General features: G+C 41.3%; 1 protein-coding gene across 4 annotated transcripts in view; it reads left to right on the top strand.

Annotated features, from left to right (window-relative positions):
- The first annotated feature begins 3,917 nt into the window (after nucleotides 1–3,917).
- Nucleotides 3,918–17,640, top strand: part of Akt3 (AKT serine/threonine kinase 3) — a 281,481-nt gene continuing 267,758 nt past the window's right edge. For 2 of the 4 annotated variants that reach the window (XM_032915106.1, XM_032915102.1), the window contains exons 1-2: nucleotides 3,920–4,048; nucleotides 13,956–14,118. In XM_032915106.1, the coding sequence (XP_032770997.1) occupies nucleotides 14,073–14,118 (46 nt within the window). In that variant the 5' untranslated portion in view covers nucleotides 3,920–4,048; nucleotides 13,956–14,072. Of the gene's footprint in view, nucleotides 4,049–11,688; nucleotides 11,811–13,955; nucleotides 14,119–17,640 lie in introns of those variants that run through there. The other 2 variants (XM_032915105.1, XM_032915104.1) reach the window with 2 other exon arrangements.

Raw genomic sequence — 17,640 nt, 5'->3', positions numbered from 1 at the left:
ATGACCTAGGACCGGGAAACACTAGGCCCCTGAGGCTAGAGTAGGTTGGTGGGTGGGGTAGCACCCTCACAGAGGCAGGGGGAGGGAGAAGGGGATAGGGAGCTTACAGAGGGGGAAACTGGGAAGGGGGATACCATTTGAAATGTAAATAAAATGACCACTAAGTTTAGTTCTTATCCATTGGTCGATGTTAAAATTATAAGCAAATGAAGATCTGAGTGATGAAATTCAGCAGTTCAGAGTCCCACAACGTCAAACATTTAAGAGTTGGGGCTGGCCATGGAGCTGCTGGTGGCCAAGTCAGGAGGATCAGAAGTTCATGCCATAACTGAACTACAGAGCAATTTAAGGCCAGGCTAGGCATTTTAGGGAGCTCCTCTCCTCCCTGAACCCCAAACTCATGGTGGGGAAGGGGAAAGGTTTTGTGTGAGAAAGAGAGAGAGGGGGTATGTGGAGAGGTAATGTGAGTGGTAGGCACCGACAAGCACAAGCAAGCTGAAGGACACGGTTCAGTGGTAGAGCGCTGGTCTACCACGTACAGGTTCATCTTCACCCTCCCTACCCCAGTACTGTTATAAGGTGCTGTTGTAAGGACTACTGTAGTTTAAAGCTATTGACTTAGTCTCTGTGTGCCTGTGTATGTGGAGCTGGAGTTACGGCCATTGGAAGCTGCCTGACATGGGTGTGGGAACTACACTGAAGTCTTCTGGGATTGTAGGGAAGAGCTCTTAACCACCAAGCCAACTCCCCAGCACTATTTTCTTAAAACAAAGAAACCCAACTCAATGTCTTGGGCTAGTATAAAGTGAAAATCTGACCCACGTTTGTGTTTTATGTATCATGAAACCTGAGACCCCATCATTTTGCCAGCAGTTGCTGTTAGAAGTCTGATAATCGTGGGAATGTGTTACTTTTTGGACAAACTGAACAGAATTAGGACCTACCCGTGCTAACTTACAACTTTTAGGAACCATGGGGGAAGGAGAAAGGCAGTGAACGAGGGCTTAGATTTTTCTGTTTCCTTTTGGTTTGTTTTAGCTCAGGGTTTGGCTTCACATATAGCTTGCCAAGTACCTTGCCACTGAGAAAGTTTTGTTTAGAAAACAGCCACAAAACCCACGTTTCCCTCGCAGATGTGGAATGTAAAATGAAACACCTCCTCCAGCCCCTTTTTCTCTCTTATTGGACTTCCGATTCCTGACTACACATCAGGCAAGCATTTCATAAGAAAAAAAAATGTGGTCTTTCTTTGGGTTATAGGGACTCAGTCCTTCCTCAGGTAATTTTTTTCAGTAGATAAATATTATTAAATAATGTTGATTGGTCTTTACTGTCATCAACCTTTAATATGTACTTTTCCTTTAAACGGATATACTATTAAAAACCAGGCTGATTCGATTGACAATAAATCCTTTGATTGACAGCTGTCAAGCTTTCCCTGTGCCTGGTTGAGGGAAGGCAGGTGGGTCACTGAGCTGTCAATGCAGTAGTCCTTTTGGCTACTAGCCAGACTGACTTATCCTAAGAGCTTGCTTGCTTTGATCACTCCAAGGACATCTTGAGGAGATTGTTCTCTGGTTGCAGAGAAACTGAAATTGGAAGTCCGTGATGCCTGCTTTACAGGTCTTTCCCCAGCCACCACAGGTCATTCAGAGATAACCTGCACCAGCCTTGGAAAGCAGTACTCTAGGCAAGACAAACCTTGGTGAACTCTGTTTTGGCATACTGGGGATTGAATCTGAGACCTTGTGCACCCTAGGCAAGTAATTTATCACCGAGCTGTATCATTCTTAAGGGGTGTTCTCAGGCAAATGATATTATCAGCACCACTGTCTTAAACGAAAGACTTGGTACAAAGTCGCATAGAATCAGTATTGAATTAACAAAAGAACAAATCAACGGATTAAGTCTGAGAATTATATAGAATTTGGCAAGACAGGATTCCTTTAGGCAGCCCAAACTGGCCAGTTTGTGATTGGTCCCGTGGGCTTATGAATGGTGGAACTGGAAGATGTGCCGTGATTACTACAAACACAATAATTTCCTCACCCTCTAAGGTGTTTTGGAGTCATTAGGCCCAAAGAAGGATTTCTCAAATGGTCTATCCATGCTTCCCCGGGATGTTTGCCATGGGTACAGTGGGTAGATGTGGTGATAGGAAGAGGAAAAGGCAGCTCCAGTTCTAGCTGTAAGAAGCCATGGCAAGTGGTAGCAGCAGCCAAGTAGTGGGGACAACGGAGGGTGGGGGGGAGGTGGTCATGGCAGTTAGACCGTACAGACTGGAGGACTGTCACAAGGTACCACAGCCTAACGGTTATAATCACAGCTGGTGCTCATTGCTGACAATTATCCTGAGAGCTAACTGTTGTGCTTCAAGACAAGGCTGCTGGCAACCCAAGCCAGAGTAGTCAGTGTTAACTCAAGTTCCCAGAACTGCTTGATTCTGGTTTTTAAGATTCGGTAACATAAGCTCTAGTTCTCTGGCTAAACCTCTGAAGTCTGTCAGTCCAGTCTTAGCGACTTGTGGAGGACCTATGTCTTTCTTTCATTAGACCCCCATCATTACTAGTGATTTTCACTTCGAAGAAGACCGAGCCAGCTCACTGGGCAGCACACACAGGCATGATGCACTCACTATATAGTGCAAAAACAACAGGGCTGGAGAAGAGACAGACACAGGACAGAATGCTGCAGGAAGAAGCCCAAGGTACTAAGCAGAGTCTTGCAATGGGAGAGAATAACGGGTTCTTCCCAGACACTAGAGCCGCTAGGATTAAAATCGGTTTGCCAGGTGTTTCCGGAAGCGATGAAACAGTCTCAGAAAAAGTAAACTTTTAGGACTTCTTGAGATGTGAGACATGGTAAGATAAGGGTCATTTTCTAAAACCAGTCTCTACTGTACTTACTCCCTGAGCCATTAACTTCAAAAGCAACGTCTTCTTAGTGCCCCCCAAGTCCACGAAACCAACATCCCTCACAAGGAGGTGACTCTGAGGGATGCCACTGCAATCTCTAGCCCACATGTGATGACTGGCTCTTGGGCTGGAGGCGACATCTCCTGGGACAGCCAGATACCTGGCTCGCACTGGCCCCGGGTCCGCCTCGCCCAGGTGAAGGTGCAAATGAGTTTCCTCGCCCTGGGCCCGCAACCCCGCGGCGTCACGGAGCGATGGGAGTGCAGGAAAGCCGGGCCACGCCTCGGGTGCCTCGTCGAGGGCCATGCGGCCGGGGGAAGCCCAGAACTTCCCGGCGGGAACGCTGGCCCCGCGGCGCGGGCTGCTGGGGAAGGTGTTCTCGCGAGAGGAAGCTGAGGGGCGCGGGTCGCCGCGGGTCTGAGGGGCGCGGGGCAGCCTGGGGACGAGCGCCCGGCTGAGGCGCGGAGCTGAGGCGGCGAGCGGGGCCGGGGCGCGGGGAAGCCGCTCCCGCCAGGCGCGGAGAGGCAGCCCCTGACGTCAGGAGTTTTCCTCAAAGTCAACAACAAGCCCCGCGGCGGCGGCGGCAAGAAGCTTCGGCGGCGGCCCCCGGAGGGAGGAAGGAGGGGGCGGGGAGGCGGCTGCCGGGTCCCCGAGGCGAGGAGAGGCCGCAGTCCCGGGCTCCGTGGCTCTGCACGCTCGGCCCACAGCCTCCGCCCCGCGGCCCGGCGGCTCGCCCCGGCCCCCCGCCCGAGCGGCGTTTTCTAGTGATGAATCGAATTTGTAGCCGACATCCGATTCCCAAGTAGAGTCTCCGCCTCCTCCTCCTCCCCGCGCCGCCGCCGCCCGCCCTCCTCCTCCTCCTCCCTCCTCCCGCCGCCGCCGCCGCCGCCCGCTTCAGCGCCGCGGCCCGCCCGGCCGGCTCCCTCCCTCCCTCCCCTGCAGCCCTTCGTCTCCCCTCCCGCCGGCGGCACCGGGATCCAGGGGGCCAGAGGCTCAGCGGGGTGGGGGGGAGGACAGGAGGGGAGGAGGAGGGAGGGGGACCCCCGAGTCGCCCCCTCTCCTCCCCCCGCCCCCCCGCTCCATCCTCCGCCACCGCCCGAGCAGCTGCGGGGCCGCCGCCACCGCCTTTGCAGGTAACAGCCACCGCCCCCAGCTCTCGCCCCCCTCCCCGCCTCGCCGGCACTCCCCGAGGGCCCCGCGGCTCCCTCCCTGTCTCCCTCGGGCGGGGGCGGCGGCGGCGCGGGTGGGTGAGGCGGGGGCGTCTGGGTGTCACCGCGGCCGCCGGGGGTGTGGGCGGGGGCCGGGGTCCCCCTTCCTCCTGAAGCTTTGGGGCCGTGGGTGTGGAGGTGGAGGCCCGGGGATGCCCCGCGTGGGTGACACCGACACCCCCTCGCTTTTGGGGGGTCGGGGAGCGGCGGCGGTGCGCGGGCGGCCAGGGAGGGGGTGTTCCTGGCCTAGCGGTACCCGGAGCTGAGCGTCTGGGTTGCCCGGCCCCGCGCCTTAGGGCTCTGCTCAGCTGGAGCCGGGTCCCTTCGCCCAGACTCGGTCGGCCGCGCGGCACGGGGAGGGGGCGGCGGGCCGGGGCGGGGGGCGGCGGCGAGGTTATGTAACGCGAGCGGCCGGTGGCGAGTCGGTGTTTGGGTTGGGGGGGAGGGGCCGTCTGCGCAAGTGGCGGGAGTGCGGGCGAGGATGCACCGGCGTCCCCGGGGTCTCCTTCCTTAGCTCCCCACCCCAGCTCACCGCACCCCGCCGGCGCCGGGGAGAGGACGGTGCTGATGGGGTGCGGGTGCGCGGGTGCGAGGTGGGTAACGTGCAAGTCTGTGTTTTTAATAGTAGTGGGGTTTTGATCCGCTAGGGAGTTGTGTGCTAAGAATAGAAATGTGCGGAAGATGCTGGGTTTGGCTGATCTACTGATGCTGTCGCTGCTGGCGGCGGCGGCGACGGCGGCTCAGGCTGCAAGTAAACAAACCAGCTTCTTCTTCCTTGTCCACCTCCTCCGCCTCCTGCGCATCGGTCTGCATCAGCCATGATGCTAGTGAGGCCCTTTGGAAGCCCGAAGTTGAAGCTTAAGCTGGTGGCAACCATAGTCTTGATGCTGAGGCGGGGTCGTCCCTTGTTTGGGATTTCCTGCGAATCTACGCTTAGGTTAGAGATAACTGAATCTCTTTAGGGCCAGGTTGTTATCTTTAGAAAGCAGAAAAAAAAATGCTTACCTATAAGTCAAAACTTGGATCCTCTCAAATGTCTTCATCAAAATAATGTTATGAAAATAAAATTCATTTCTCAAGTGTAATATGTTTTCGTTCAAAGCATAGATGGATTGTAATTGATAAAGTTTACAGATAGAAATTCAGCGATCAAACCTGTGAATCTGTATAGGTTAAATTATGTTATTAATAGAATCAACACACTTTAGTGGGTTCTGAAAAGGATATAGAACAAGGACTTCATATATAATGAATTGACAGTTGTCCCAAATCTTTAATTTAGACATGTGTTCTGTATTAGGTAAAGCAAAGTCATTTTTTGTTAGAACTGTAAATTTCCAGATAGTCACTGAATTTTGTTTATGGTAGGAACTCATTCATTAAGTTATATTTGCATTTAGGAAAACGTTGGAAAAGCCAAAAGTAGAAGAGTCTAGTAAAGATGGCTTAGGGCTTGAGATGGGTCTAGTATTCCAGAAGATAGGATATCTAAAACATGAGTTTTTAAAAAGTTCTTTAATAAAGTGCTAGTTTTCTAGAATGTATTAGCAGATAACACAGTTAAATTCAAGATGCAGTTCAAGACTGAATTTTGTTCCTTTTGTCAACATAAAATTTTGATTCTGTTTGAAGATAACTTTTTAAAAATCAGAGATGTTCTCAGTATCTATAGCTTGAGGTTTGAATTTTAAAATTAGGGAGAGCATATGTTATTTTAATGTTGTTTTCTATATATTTGCAGTAGCATAAAGTTAATTTCTAGTCCAAAGTAATACTGTAAAAATGATGAAATTGCTATTCATACTCAGCTTGTCCCCTCTACTGTCTTCTGTAATGGAGAATGAATAATTTTCAACTTAAAATTACTTGTTTTCTTTAATCTTGACAATGTTGTTAGTTTTGCATTCTACATGGAACAATACTTGAAAATTCTTTATAATGTATTTATTATGATTTTGGAATAGAGGGTCTCCCTGTGTAGTTTAGGCTGCCATGAAACTTACTCTGTAGCCTGGGATGGCCTGCTAGGGACTTTCCTGCCCTGGCCTCCTGAGGGCTGGGATCACAGGTGTGTGCCACCACTGCAGGCTTGTTCCTGTGATTTTTTTCACCTGCAATATTTTAAATAAGGTTTCATTCATAAAATAAATATTAAGAGGAGTGTGCTTTCGAGGGGTAAGGTTTTTTGCACTTCATTCAGAAGATCACTCTCATTAAAGTTTATTTTGTAGATTGTATATTTAAAGTCTTTCCATTAACTTCTGGGAGAAACATTAACATAGATTTCAGTGTGGGGGTTTAGGAGTTTTAAACTCCAGGTTTTGATTTTTAACATGGAAGTTTCTAAATGCTTAGGCTTCTTTCTAAAGAGCAACTTGTTCTGTACATTGTTGTATAAGTTTAGCTTTTATTTAAACTGTGCATCTTTTCATGAAGTGATAACTAGTTATGATTTACTTTGTAATGCCCATTAGTTCAAGATTTGTCCCTGGCATGATAATTCTTGTTAATGTCTTAATTGGATCAAAATCATGATGTGGTAAGAGCTTGGCTTTACAGTGATCATGTTTATGGCATTAAGAAGCAAGCCAATTTGGGATTATTTTAGATTTGTACAAGAAAATGCAAGACAAAAATTTTATTTGGTTTATTTTGTAATTTGACTTGCGTTTCCAAGTTATTCTGAATTAATATGGAAATACTCTTTATGGAAAGTTTGTGCCTAAATCTTTGAGTAAATTAAAAGTTGCTGCTGAGCCCCAGAGTTCAGCGCGTGCATCTGCATCTGACCCTTGTTTTAGTGGAGTGGGCTCTGCATAGGTTGGAGCACTAACAGATGCGTCTTATCATCTTCACAGCTGATAGAGTTAGGCTGGGTTTCCAGTCAGTTCTAGCTGTCTGCCAGACCTCGCTATATGTGCTTTATATATTGCAGTTCATTTACTTTGGAACAGTCTTGCTGCAGTTTTGAAAGTGAATTTCACATGAGAAAACACTTCATACAGCAAATATTCGGTTCATTTAAACTTTTCTATTCGATATATATGTATGTACATTCCAAATTTATAATTCCAAATGCATAAATATATTTCAGATGTATAGTATGACATGGTATATAATATGAATGATATATAGTATACATTTTACTGTATATTATAATCTATACTTTTAAGTTCCACAAAATCAAATTAATATAGTTTTAAAAGCTATATTAATTAAACTAACATCTCTTTCATTTTAATTGTTTCAAATGCCAAAATATGTCAACTGTTTACATATTTTATTTCGGTCTCCTTCATCCAATAAGAAGTAAATTTATTTCTTCAATGAGGAAATCTTCAAATAGTAGTTGGTGAATAAATTAGTATATGCTTTTTGACTTATAAATGTGCTTCTAGTTCTGAAAAACTAAATATATTTAAAGATTTATTTCCAACTTCAGATATTTTATATTTCTAAATGGGTATTTTTGCTTGTATTCTAAAGGGAAGGTGAAAGGGCTTACTAGAAGAAAACAGAAAATGTTCAGATGAGAATTTGTCTCTTCTATATTAAATAAGAAAGCCTCTGACTATACTTGGTGTCTGGGGGATTTGGCAGAAAGGAAGGTAGAATTTAGACAATAATGGAATTTAGCTCAGATTTGGTCTGAGTTGAGTGACTACCTGTTGTTTTTGTATTAACTGTATATTAGAATTTTAGGATAGGAGCTATATATAATCATGATTGTCATCTATAATACTTCTATATGAATTTGAAATTTCAATTAAGGAATCTTAAAATTTATTGACTCTGAAAGAGCTATCAAGCATTTTCTTCACAGCTACAGAAATTGAGGCAGAGTTGGGAACAGTTATCTAAATTTTTTGGTCTGTCTGGTGCTCTTTTTAAAGGAAACTTTTTTTTCTTTTTTTTTCCGGTGCTGGGGACCGAACCCAGGGCCTTGCACTTGCTAGGCAAACGCTGTACCACGGAGCTAAATCCCCAACCCCATAAAGGAAACTTTGAGATGAACTTTATTAGGGATTCTAATCCTGGGGGCTGTGTTGGAGGGGGGGAAATCTGTCAGTAATTGTTGGCATTTAGTTTTTATGTGTGTGAATTAAGCATTTTTGTTTATAGTTTAAGAGGTACCTGAGGCAGATTTTGGAATTTTTTTGTGTATAATGAATTACATGGCTAGCTGAGCCAGTGTTCTGTAGTCCTCAACTGCATATACAGCTATGTAACATTCTACACTAGAAATGAGGGACTCTTTCATCACCAGCTTGTCTGTTGGTTTATGTGAAGCTGAGGATAAGCATTTCCCCAGTGTTTCACATCAGAATGTTACATATATGACCTAGTACATGCTTTTGGATAATGGATGTGTGGGTTGAGATTGTGCATTGATGCTCTAAGAGAAGAAGAAGTGGAAATGCTTTGAGGTTTTGTAGATATATTTTAGTGGTTTTTAGGAGTTAGCTGACTTTCAGATTTGAAAGTTCTGATAGTTTGCCTAAAATTTCCAGGCTTTAGAAAAATAATTGCCCAAGGTGTTACTACTGTGTTGTGAAGAGAGGCACTGTGAATAGGGTAACAACACCTAGTAAGGACAGATTACCTCAGAAGTATTTGAGAGACAAGCTGTCTTGAATGTTGTTTCCATGTCAGTGTGATCTTTTCCCCACAAATCCTTTTGAAAGCTTGATATAGCCTTGTGTATTTGTCATGGCATATAAATTAGTCTTTTTGGAGGGGGGATTAAAGCCAGGGTCTTGTATGTCAGAGTCCCCTTCCCAACTCCCTTCTTTTCCTGCTTTCATTTTGACCCTTGGTCTCACCAAGTGGCTCATACTAACCTTGAACCTAGTATATAGACCAGAAACCCTCCTGCCTCAGCCTCCACACTAGTGGGATTACAGTCATGGCCTGCCAGCCTGGCCTAGTTTTTCTTTTAGTTATAGAAATCTAAAACTATCATAGAACCTAAAGTAGTTCCTCCTGGTCATCATTTATATTTTAATATATCAATTGAGTTCGAATTAGTTTCCTTTATTAATTCAATTTTTTCTATCATAAATAAAGACTATAAAATTGTAGCATAGAACCAAAGAGTATCTATAGTTTAAAGTTATTTTGGTTTTTAATTTAGAAATAAGTATATAGGAAGCCATGTTTGGTGGGTCATGTCTGTAACCCCAGCACTTGGGGAATTGAGACAGGTTCAAGGACATTTTAGGTTCTGTAGTGAGTTCTAGGATAGTATGGCCTACGTGTCTCAGAGACACCCCTCCCCCTGCCGAGGTAATTAACATTTAGGAAGTTACTAACATGAACTTCTCACTTGTATGAAAGGGTGCTTTTCAACCTCATTTTAATTTTATGTTATTTCACTTGTGATAGATTTGTTGATACTTTAGTTATATTTATTTTTGGTTTACTTCAAAACATTTCGATAATTACATTTGAGACTTCGTATTTCATATAAAGCAGATGAAGCTGATTACTTTAATTACAGGTGGTTGATCTTACTGAATGTCCCTACATATGGTAACTGGGAAATATTGTCTTTGCTTTTAGCTACAATTTTCTTAGGTTCATAATTAAGAGTCAAGGTAATATAAGTGAAAGATCTTGGATAGCAAATACATAATAAACTTGAAAAATATTTCAGATGCTTTTTTAGTTCTTGTCTCAGAACTAAAACTGAAGGTATTAACTTACTGAGTAAGCATCATATTGTTTTGACTGATATCCTGAAACGTGTTTGATTCTTTATTATTGGTTTAAATTGCATGATGGGTACATTGCTGAAGTAAACAAAAGTCTTTTGAAAATTCTTTAAAGCATCAGTAAGAAAATACTTCTTTCCTTTTTCTTCCCATAATGAGTAATTTTGGGTAGCAATGAGGTTTCTTTTAGTTGGATTTGAAAATGGATGATCTCAACAAAAAGTGGTTTAAAATGTCAAGAAAAAATAGAGTAGTTTTAATGTAATCTACTCTTTGCAGAAGCCTATGGAAGGCCATAGGGAACATGATTTAATATATGGAAATTTTAATTATTTAGATATAATACTTCCATAATGTTTAAGTTTAGTTTTGTTTAAAACATGGAGTCATGTCATTCTTGCTGTTGACTTCCTAAACTTGTTTGCTTAGTTTATTCTTTAGTATCTAAAGCTTTTACATCTTTGTTCATTTATCTGCTTATTCACTAATTCTCTATTAGTTGAATAAGTGCCAGACACAGTCATTGCTTTAATAATTTATGTTGTGATTCAATGGAATTAAATATGGGAAGTGTTTTGTACTTTATAAAATGATATTCAAATGAAGTTATTATCATCAAATTCTATAATAGTGTATCATGAATGAAAATATCTTTACTATTGAATCCACTATGAATTTTGTGTGTAACTTTTTTAATAAGCATGATAACAATTAGATTATGTAGCACTGAAATATTTAATGCTGTAGACTTAAAAATAAGCCAAATTTTATGTTAACTCACTAGAGAGATCATTTTTTGTATAGAAGTTAGTAAGGAAGGAAGGTGAAACTTTACCTTTAGAAACAGGTGGCAGCATGTTAGCTCATCTTGTGAACTGATGTTTATGTAACTGTTGGTGACTGAATAGGAGAATGTAGATGACTGGAGCAGGAGCGTTGCCACTTAGAGGTGTGTGTACTGCATAGGAGCCAATAGCATTGCTTTACCATATACAAGACGACATTTACTGTTAGTCTAATGATTACATTTTAAGGTTTTGTTTCAAGATGGTACTGTTTTAGCCATTAGACACAGGAACAATTTTTAAAGCTGAAAATTGTGATTATGGATAGAATTTAGTAACTGTTTAAGATACAGTGGAATAAGACTACCCTTAATAGTAGGTTCAGTGACCTTGATAAAGTTTGTTGTTTTAATTTAATGCATTGATCTCCCTCCCTCCCTCCCTTTCTCCCTCCCTCCCTCCCTCCTTTCATCCCTCCCTCCCTCCTTCCCTCCTTCCCTCCTTCCCTCCTTCCCTCCTTCCCTCCTTCCCTCCTTCCCTCCTTCCCTCCCTCCTTCCCTCCTTCCCTCCTTCCCTCCTTCCCTCCTTCCCTCCTCCTCCTTCCCTCCTTCTTCCCTCCTTTCTTCTCTCCCTTCCCTCCTTCCCTCCCTCCTTTCCTCTCTCCCTCCTTTTCTCCTTCCCTCTCTCTCTCCTTCCTTCCTTCCTTCTCCTCCCTCCCTCCCTCCCTCCTTCCCTCCTTCCCTCCTTCCCTCCCTCCCTCCTTCCCTCCTTCCCTCCTTCCCTCCTTCCCTCCTTCCCTCCTTCCCTCCTTCCCTCCTTCCCTCCTTCCCTCCTTCCCTCCTTCCCTCCTTCCCTCCTTCCCTCCTTCCCTCCTTCCCTCCTTCCCTCCCTCCCTCCTTCCCTCCCTCCCTCTCTTCTCCTCCCTCCCTCCCTCCCCTCCTTCCCCTCCTCTCCTCCTCTTCTCTTCTCTTCTCTTCTCTTCTCTTCTTTTCTCTCTCTCTCTCGTTTTTCAGGAACAGGTCCACTATAAAATAAGATTAATTGATTTGGATCAATCTGGTTCAATTTCTGGAAGACTTGCATTATCTTAGTGTTCTTCATAAGGACATTCCAATATAATTTACTTTAATTGGAAGTATCTCTTGGATATATCTATTTATTCTACCTTTACTCCCAAGAATGATACAGGTTCTTTTTCCTTCAGCTTATATACTCTTACATGGAAGGAGGGTGGAGCTTGCTTTACCATGGGGGGGGGAAGGAATAGAGAGAGGAGGGAGGGGGAGAGAGCAATCTTACTAGAGAGATGGAGCTCATTTGTGAAAGTAGTACCAACAAGAAGAGCTCAATGCAGCCATGATGATGATATTTGCACTAGTCTTTTCCAGTATTTAACTTAACAATTCCTTATATACTATGTGGAGTTAGCATTTTGAGTTTTCTAGCTCTATAATAGGTAATCAGTTGGGTTTTTCAGGATATGATGTCAATCAAAATAAAATATTTTATTTTTTCCTGTTTGTATTGTTTTTAATTGAAGTGGATAGAATTTTTAAATAATGTGGCTGCTTCCTGTCAGTATTCAGTGTGGGACTTATTGGTAAATTGTCTCTCTCTTTTTTTTTTTTTTTTTTTGGAGCTGAGGACCGAACCCAGGCGCTCTACGACACTGAGCTAAATCCCCAACTCCAATTGTCTCTTATTTTAAAATATTTAATGTTAGTAAAGATGTTTCATGGGGACAGAAATTGTAAAAATCTCCCTAACTTACTTGAACAAAGGACTTATTTTCTTTAATGTCTTTTAGTTCAACACTATCAAACAATCATAATTTTGGAAAGAGACCCAGATTACAGTATCTCCTTATTCTGCAGCAACACATCCCCATGATTGATTTTGAGTAGTTTTGTCCCTGCCTTTATGTATTGTGCATGACATATTTGAATAGCCCATGATAGGGCGTCTTCAGTGGAGCCGCTAGCCTTTGTCAGACTGTGTAGAGGATGTCTAGTTTTGGCCACTCATTGATAAGTGGGTAGGCTTTGCGTATAATTTGTATTGGAAGAGGACTTGTAATCTAGTTCAATACTATCTGGGAATCCAACCTTGAATTTAATGCTATGCACTATTTATCAAAGTCCAATGTTATAGAAGAATATAGTTAGTCTATGTACCTATTTTATTTTTTTTTTGGTCTGGTTACTTAAAGTTTATGTTGTGTGTCACTTTACACTGGTGTATCTGCTCCATACTTCTGCAAGTGTGGAAGCACTTTCACAAAGGTTTATGGCAGCATTTCCCCTCTTAGGTTGATAGGGACAATAATAGTACAGTTCATTAAGCTTATTGCTGTATGTGTAAGGATGCTTTAAAGAAGCCTTTTTGCAAAGTTACCATGTTAAAGACCTAAACATTTAAAGGATAAATTTCTAGTTACTATCTTAGGAAACACAGTATTTCCTCTGAGTAGTTCTCTTCTTTTTTGTATTACAGACATTAATACTGAAGCCTATCTATCATGTTTTGAATTTGCAATTTTCCTAAAATATTTCATTCCAAATTTTTGACTCACTTTTCACATAAAGAGTTTTGAAGTGAAGAGTGCCAATTTTGGAGTCAGGCACTCTTAATTCAGATTTTGGCTATGCAACTTAACTGTCTTGAAATCTATAATTACTCATTCCCTATAAGCCCCAGTTTCTCAGTTGTGTGAAATAAGTTAATAGTGTCCTAACAAAGTTGTGAAGATTATCAGAGAATGACATATGAACAGTGTTGGCATGTCTTTTCTACTTTCATATTCCCTGTCTTCCACTTCCTTTATCTACCTAAGGAAATAAATGACTTAATGTTGTATGCTTAATGTAATCTACCTAAAATATTTTTAGAACAAGGCAGATTGTATAAATGTTAGTTTCTTGCCACATTGTATTTTATATAAAGCAAAGCAACTAAAACTACTTATAAGTACTTTGACATAACTCTTTTTGCAATTAAAGGGGTTTGGGCTACTCAACTTTCATTTTCTCCTCTTCATCTCAAGTATACAGTACAAAACATGCTTTCTGTATTTTTTGTAGATCTGACAGTGATTTTGTTAGAACATTTAATTTCAGTCACTTAGGGTAAATGTTTCACTCTCGTTTAGCCTCTGCACAAGACCAGAGCAGTGTACTCCTAGAACTATTTAATAATCCTCCATGTTTGAAAAGCTAGACTTTATGTGTGGTCAGGCCAATTGAAGACATTTACAAAGACTTAGTTGTTTGTTATTGCTATGTGAGTTCAAGAATGGAAAAAAAAAAGACATTTTTCTTCAATACTTCCTTCCAGGCTGAGTCATCACTAGAGAGTGGGAAGGGCAGCCGCAGCAACAACAAAGAACCCAGCTCCTAAAGCTGACCCTGCAGAGCACCATTTCTCCAAGTTGGGGGCTCAGAGGGAGCCATCATGAGCGATGTTACCATCGTTAAAGAAGGCTGGGTTCAGAAGAGGGGTAAGTTAAGTGCTCAGCGGAACTGGGCAGTGCGGTTGGTGAAAGTGCCGAGCAGCGTGGGCGCGGGCGCTGGCACTCTTATGTCAAGTCGCATGTGCTGTCTGATAGGACCAGAATAAGGCTCACCGTGCGTGTGTGCTAGCAGTTCTCTTACTTAGGGACTGCCTCTGATTCTGTCTTCTTACAGCTTTGAGTATGACATTAGATTGTTGCATGCATGCATGCATGTTGGTAATGTATTTTTCTGCAATGTCCTCAGATTTAATAGACTTCACAGAATATTTAACATAGAAAAGGACTCGGGTTATATAATAAATAGTAATATTTAGATAAAAATACAGCATTGTGTCCATTTTTATGGTAGCATACAGGCTTAACATCTTAAGGTGAGGGCTTACATTTAAACTGCTAAACTAAGCAGGTCCATAAATTAGGTAAATTAAAAGTCCAAATGTGGACAGGACTTTTCTTTGTTTGTTTAATTTTATATGTTTTGTTTACATGATTTACTTTTATTATTATTTCTTGTGCATTCATAAGGGCATTATTTTTAATACTAAATAAGTGCTATAAAACTTAGCATACATTGTGAGTGACCACCTCCTTACTTTATCTGTGTTTAGCAATCTGGACTTTAGGCTAGTTGCTGGGCCACTCTACCTGTCTAACTACATGGTCTAACTCAGTGGAATGAAGGATTCTTTTAGGTCCTATTTGATAGTTGAAAGTTACCTCTTAAACACTGGTTTTTATTTCTTTGAAGGTCTTCATTAGTGCCTATTGTAAAGAGCTGCTGTCAGTTGTTAAATGGAATTATGCATTATGGAATTTTAAATAGACTTTATCAAGGTATAATTTCCATTCAATAAATATTCCAAATAACATTGTAATGGGCTGTGCCTAATATTTATATTAGTAACAGACACTACAGTCCTGAAGTAGAACATTTCTATCACTCTAGAAAGTTCTTTCCATGTCGCTTTTAGTTCAGTGCTTCTCTTCAGCTTTGGCAATCACCTGATGTGTTGTCTGCTGTTATCCAATGGACTCATAAGATCCACAGTCCTTTGTATCTGGTTTCTTTCCTGTTCTTACTTTTCTGCTTTATCCATATAGTTTATGTGAAAAGTAGAACTACTTCTGGAAATACAATTCTTCATTTATTTGTTTTTAACTAATTTTCTTTTTGAAACAGAATTTCACTTTATACCCAAGTTGCAGTTAGATTGAGTATGAAGCTCAGGTCGTTATTCAACCTGACCCCCCTCTCTAAGTCTCTGGAGTGCTGGGACAATAGGCCTGAGTTACCACTCCTGGCTTTGTCTTTTTAATACTTGGTAGAAATTTGATTTGTCTCTGGATATTGTGAGTAAAGTTTCTATGAACATTGAGTACATGCCTTTTTATAATATGTTTCCATTTGTATTGGGTAATAACCTATGATAAGTTGCAGGTTATATGTTAAGTTCCTGTTTAAATTGATAAAGCTGCCAATTTATTTTCCAGAGTGACTGACCATTTATGTTGTTAAATTTGTCTTTTACTTTATTCTCATGTATTTGGAAAGCATTTTCAGAATTTAATATTGTGTTTTTTGTTTTCTTTCTTAACTAGTTTATGTTCTCTCTTTCTCTCTCTCTCTCTCTCTCTCTCTCTCTCTCTCTCTCTCTCAGTGAAGGAGAGGAAAATGAAAGTCACTTAAAACTTTAAAAATCTCCTTTATTAGTTCCTAAAATCTGCTTTTGTAAGATCATTGTGAGACTCAAATGAAATAATGAGTCTGGCTCTCTGTATATTCATGGTGTCTAAGGGCTTAGGGTGGTTCCTGAGTATGAAATTGCATCTTTTCTGAAGTGCCACAGTGGAAGGTTAAGATTTAGTCCATAATATGCCATAGAAAACACAGAGAGTGGTACAGAAGGAATTTTGTTGTTCCTATGTTGATCAGAGAAGCTCTCCCCCCGCCTCCTGTATCTGAATAATAACCATCTGAACATAATATGAGTAGTACTCAAGGGTATGAAATGAAATATAAAATCCTGCTACACTTCACCCCTTCAGCTGGTTCCTCTCTTTAAAGACAGCTATTGTAGACTTTATTTTGTGCATACAACACACCACTTTATTTTCAGATAGTTGTTTTCACATAATCTGGGTTTCTGTTATGAAAATGAAATAGCTTTGAAGTCCTCTTCACCTTTTCCTCCTTTTTGGGGGGAGAGGTTGGCTTTATGGCTAAAATTTTGATGTGAGATGGTCACTTTTGAGAACTTTATTTCTAAAGTTGCTTTTTGTAAACTGTGTTTATTCCCAACACTCCCTTCATGGATTGTACCATCTGTAATATTTATTGTACGTTGCCAAGGCTTATGGGAGTTAAACCTGTTGATTCTGAAAAGCAGTGAGTAACATTACGATTATTTAATGCTACAGATACAATGGTTTCCTAAATAGAAAAGGAATTTTCTTATACCTCAGTTCTCAATAGCATGTCTTCTATAGTTTGCATGATTGTTTTTTCTCGCTTCTTCTCTTTCTTTTTGATTTTCTTTCCTATTTTGACTTTTCAGACAAAGTCTGATTATATATCCTAGGCAGACCTTCAACTTGTGTTCCTCCTACCTTAGTCTCCCAAGTTTGGAATTGTAGGTATTGGCCACAATGTGGCTTTCCCTTGAACATTCTGATGGTCAAGTTTTCGGCTGCTGGTTGAAGGACATAGGCTTTATTGATTAGCTTTTTTTTTTTTCACAGTTTGAAGTACTAGTGCACTGCTTTTTGGATGTGATGCCTACAAATACCAATGTAATTCTCTATCAAGTTGCATGCTTTCTTGGATCTCATGTCATTTTCTTCAGAGTGTCTCCTGAGCTGATCCTTGTTTTCAGGAAGAATGTCTATGGGTGCTTGTCAGTGCAATATTTAAATCTGCCCTTTTGACTTTCATGTCTGGTACATTTCTTGACTGTGTACATAGTTCACATTTAAATTGCTTTCGTTCAGAACTTTGAGAGTTGCATTGCTCTGTTTAGTGACTAGTTTTACTGAGGAGAGGTGTGATGCACACTAGTTATTTCTTTGTAGGAAACCCATTTTGTTCTCTTGGAACCTGTTGATGCTTCTGTATCTTTGGAATTATGAAATTAAAAGAGGATGACTTGCAGTCTAATTTTGTTGATTGTGTTTAAAGTTTTAGTGGACAATTTGAATATGAAAGTTTAGGTCTGTCTTCTATAGTGTTTTTTATGTCTTTGGTTATTTTTTCTCTTGTGTATTTTCTTATATCCTAGAGCATCTAAATTGATCTGAGATGTAAAAAATTTCTTTATTTTCTATGTCTTTCTAGGAGGGAGGGGAGGAACTTTTTCTTGGACATTTTCTTTACTTTTTCTTCTAGTTTGTTACTTCCACTGTTACTTTATATTTCTAGGACTTCTCTGTAGTTTATAGTTGCTTTCTTAAAATAGTTTAGAACCCTGGATTGTATTTGAAGTCTCCCTTCTTTTTAGGTGTTTTGGTTAG

This window comes from Rattus rattus, chromosome 10 (genome assembly GCF_011064425.1).
Source record: "Rattus rattus isolate New Zealand chromosome 10, Rrattus_CSIRO_v1, whole genome shotgun sequence".
Classification (NCBI taxonomy): domain Eukaryota; kingdom Metazoa; phylum Chordata; class Mammalia; order Rodentia; family Muridae; genus Rattus; species Rattus rattus.
This window is presented reverse-complemented; position numbering and strand designations above follow the sequence as displayed.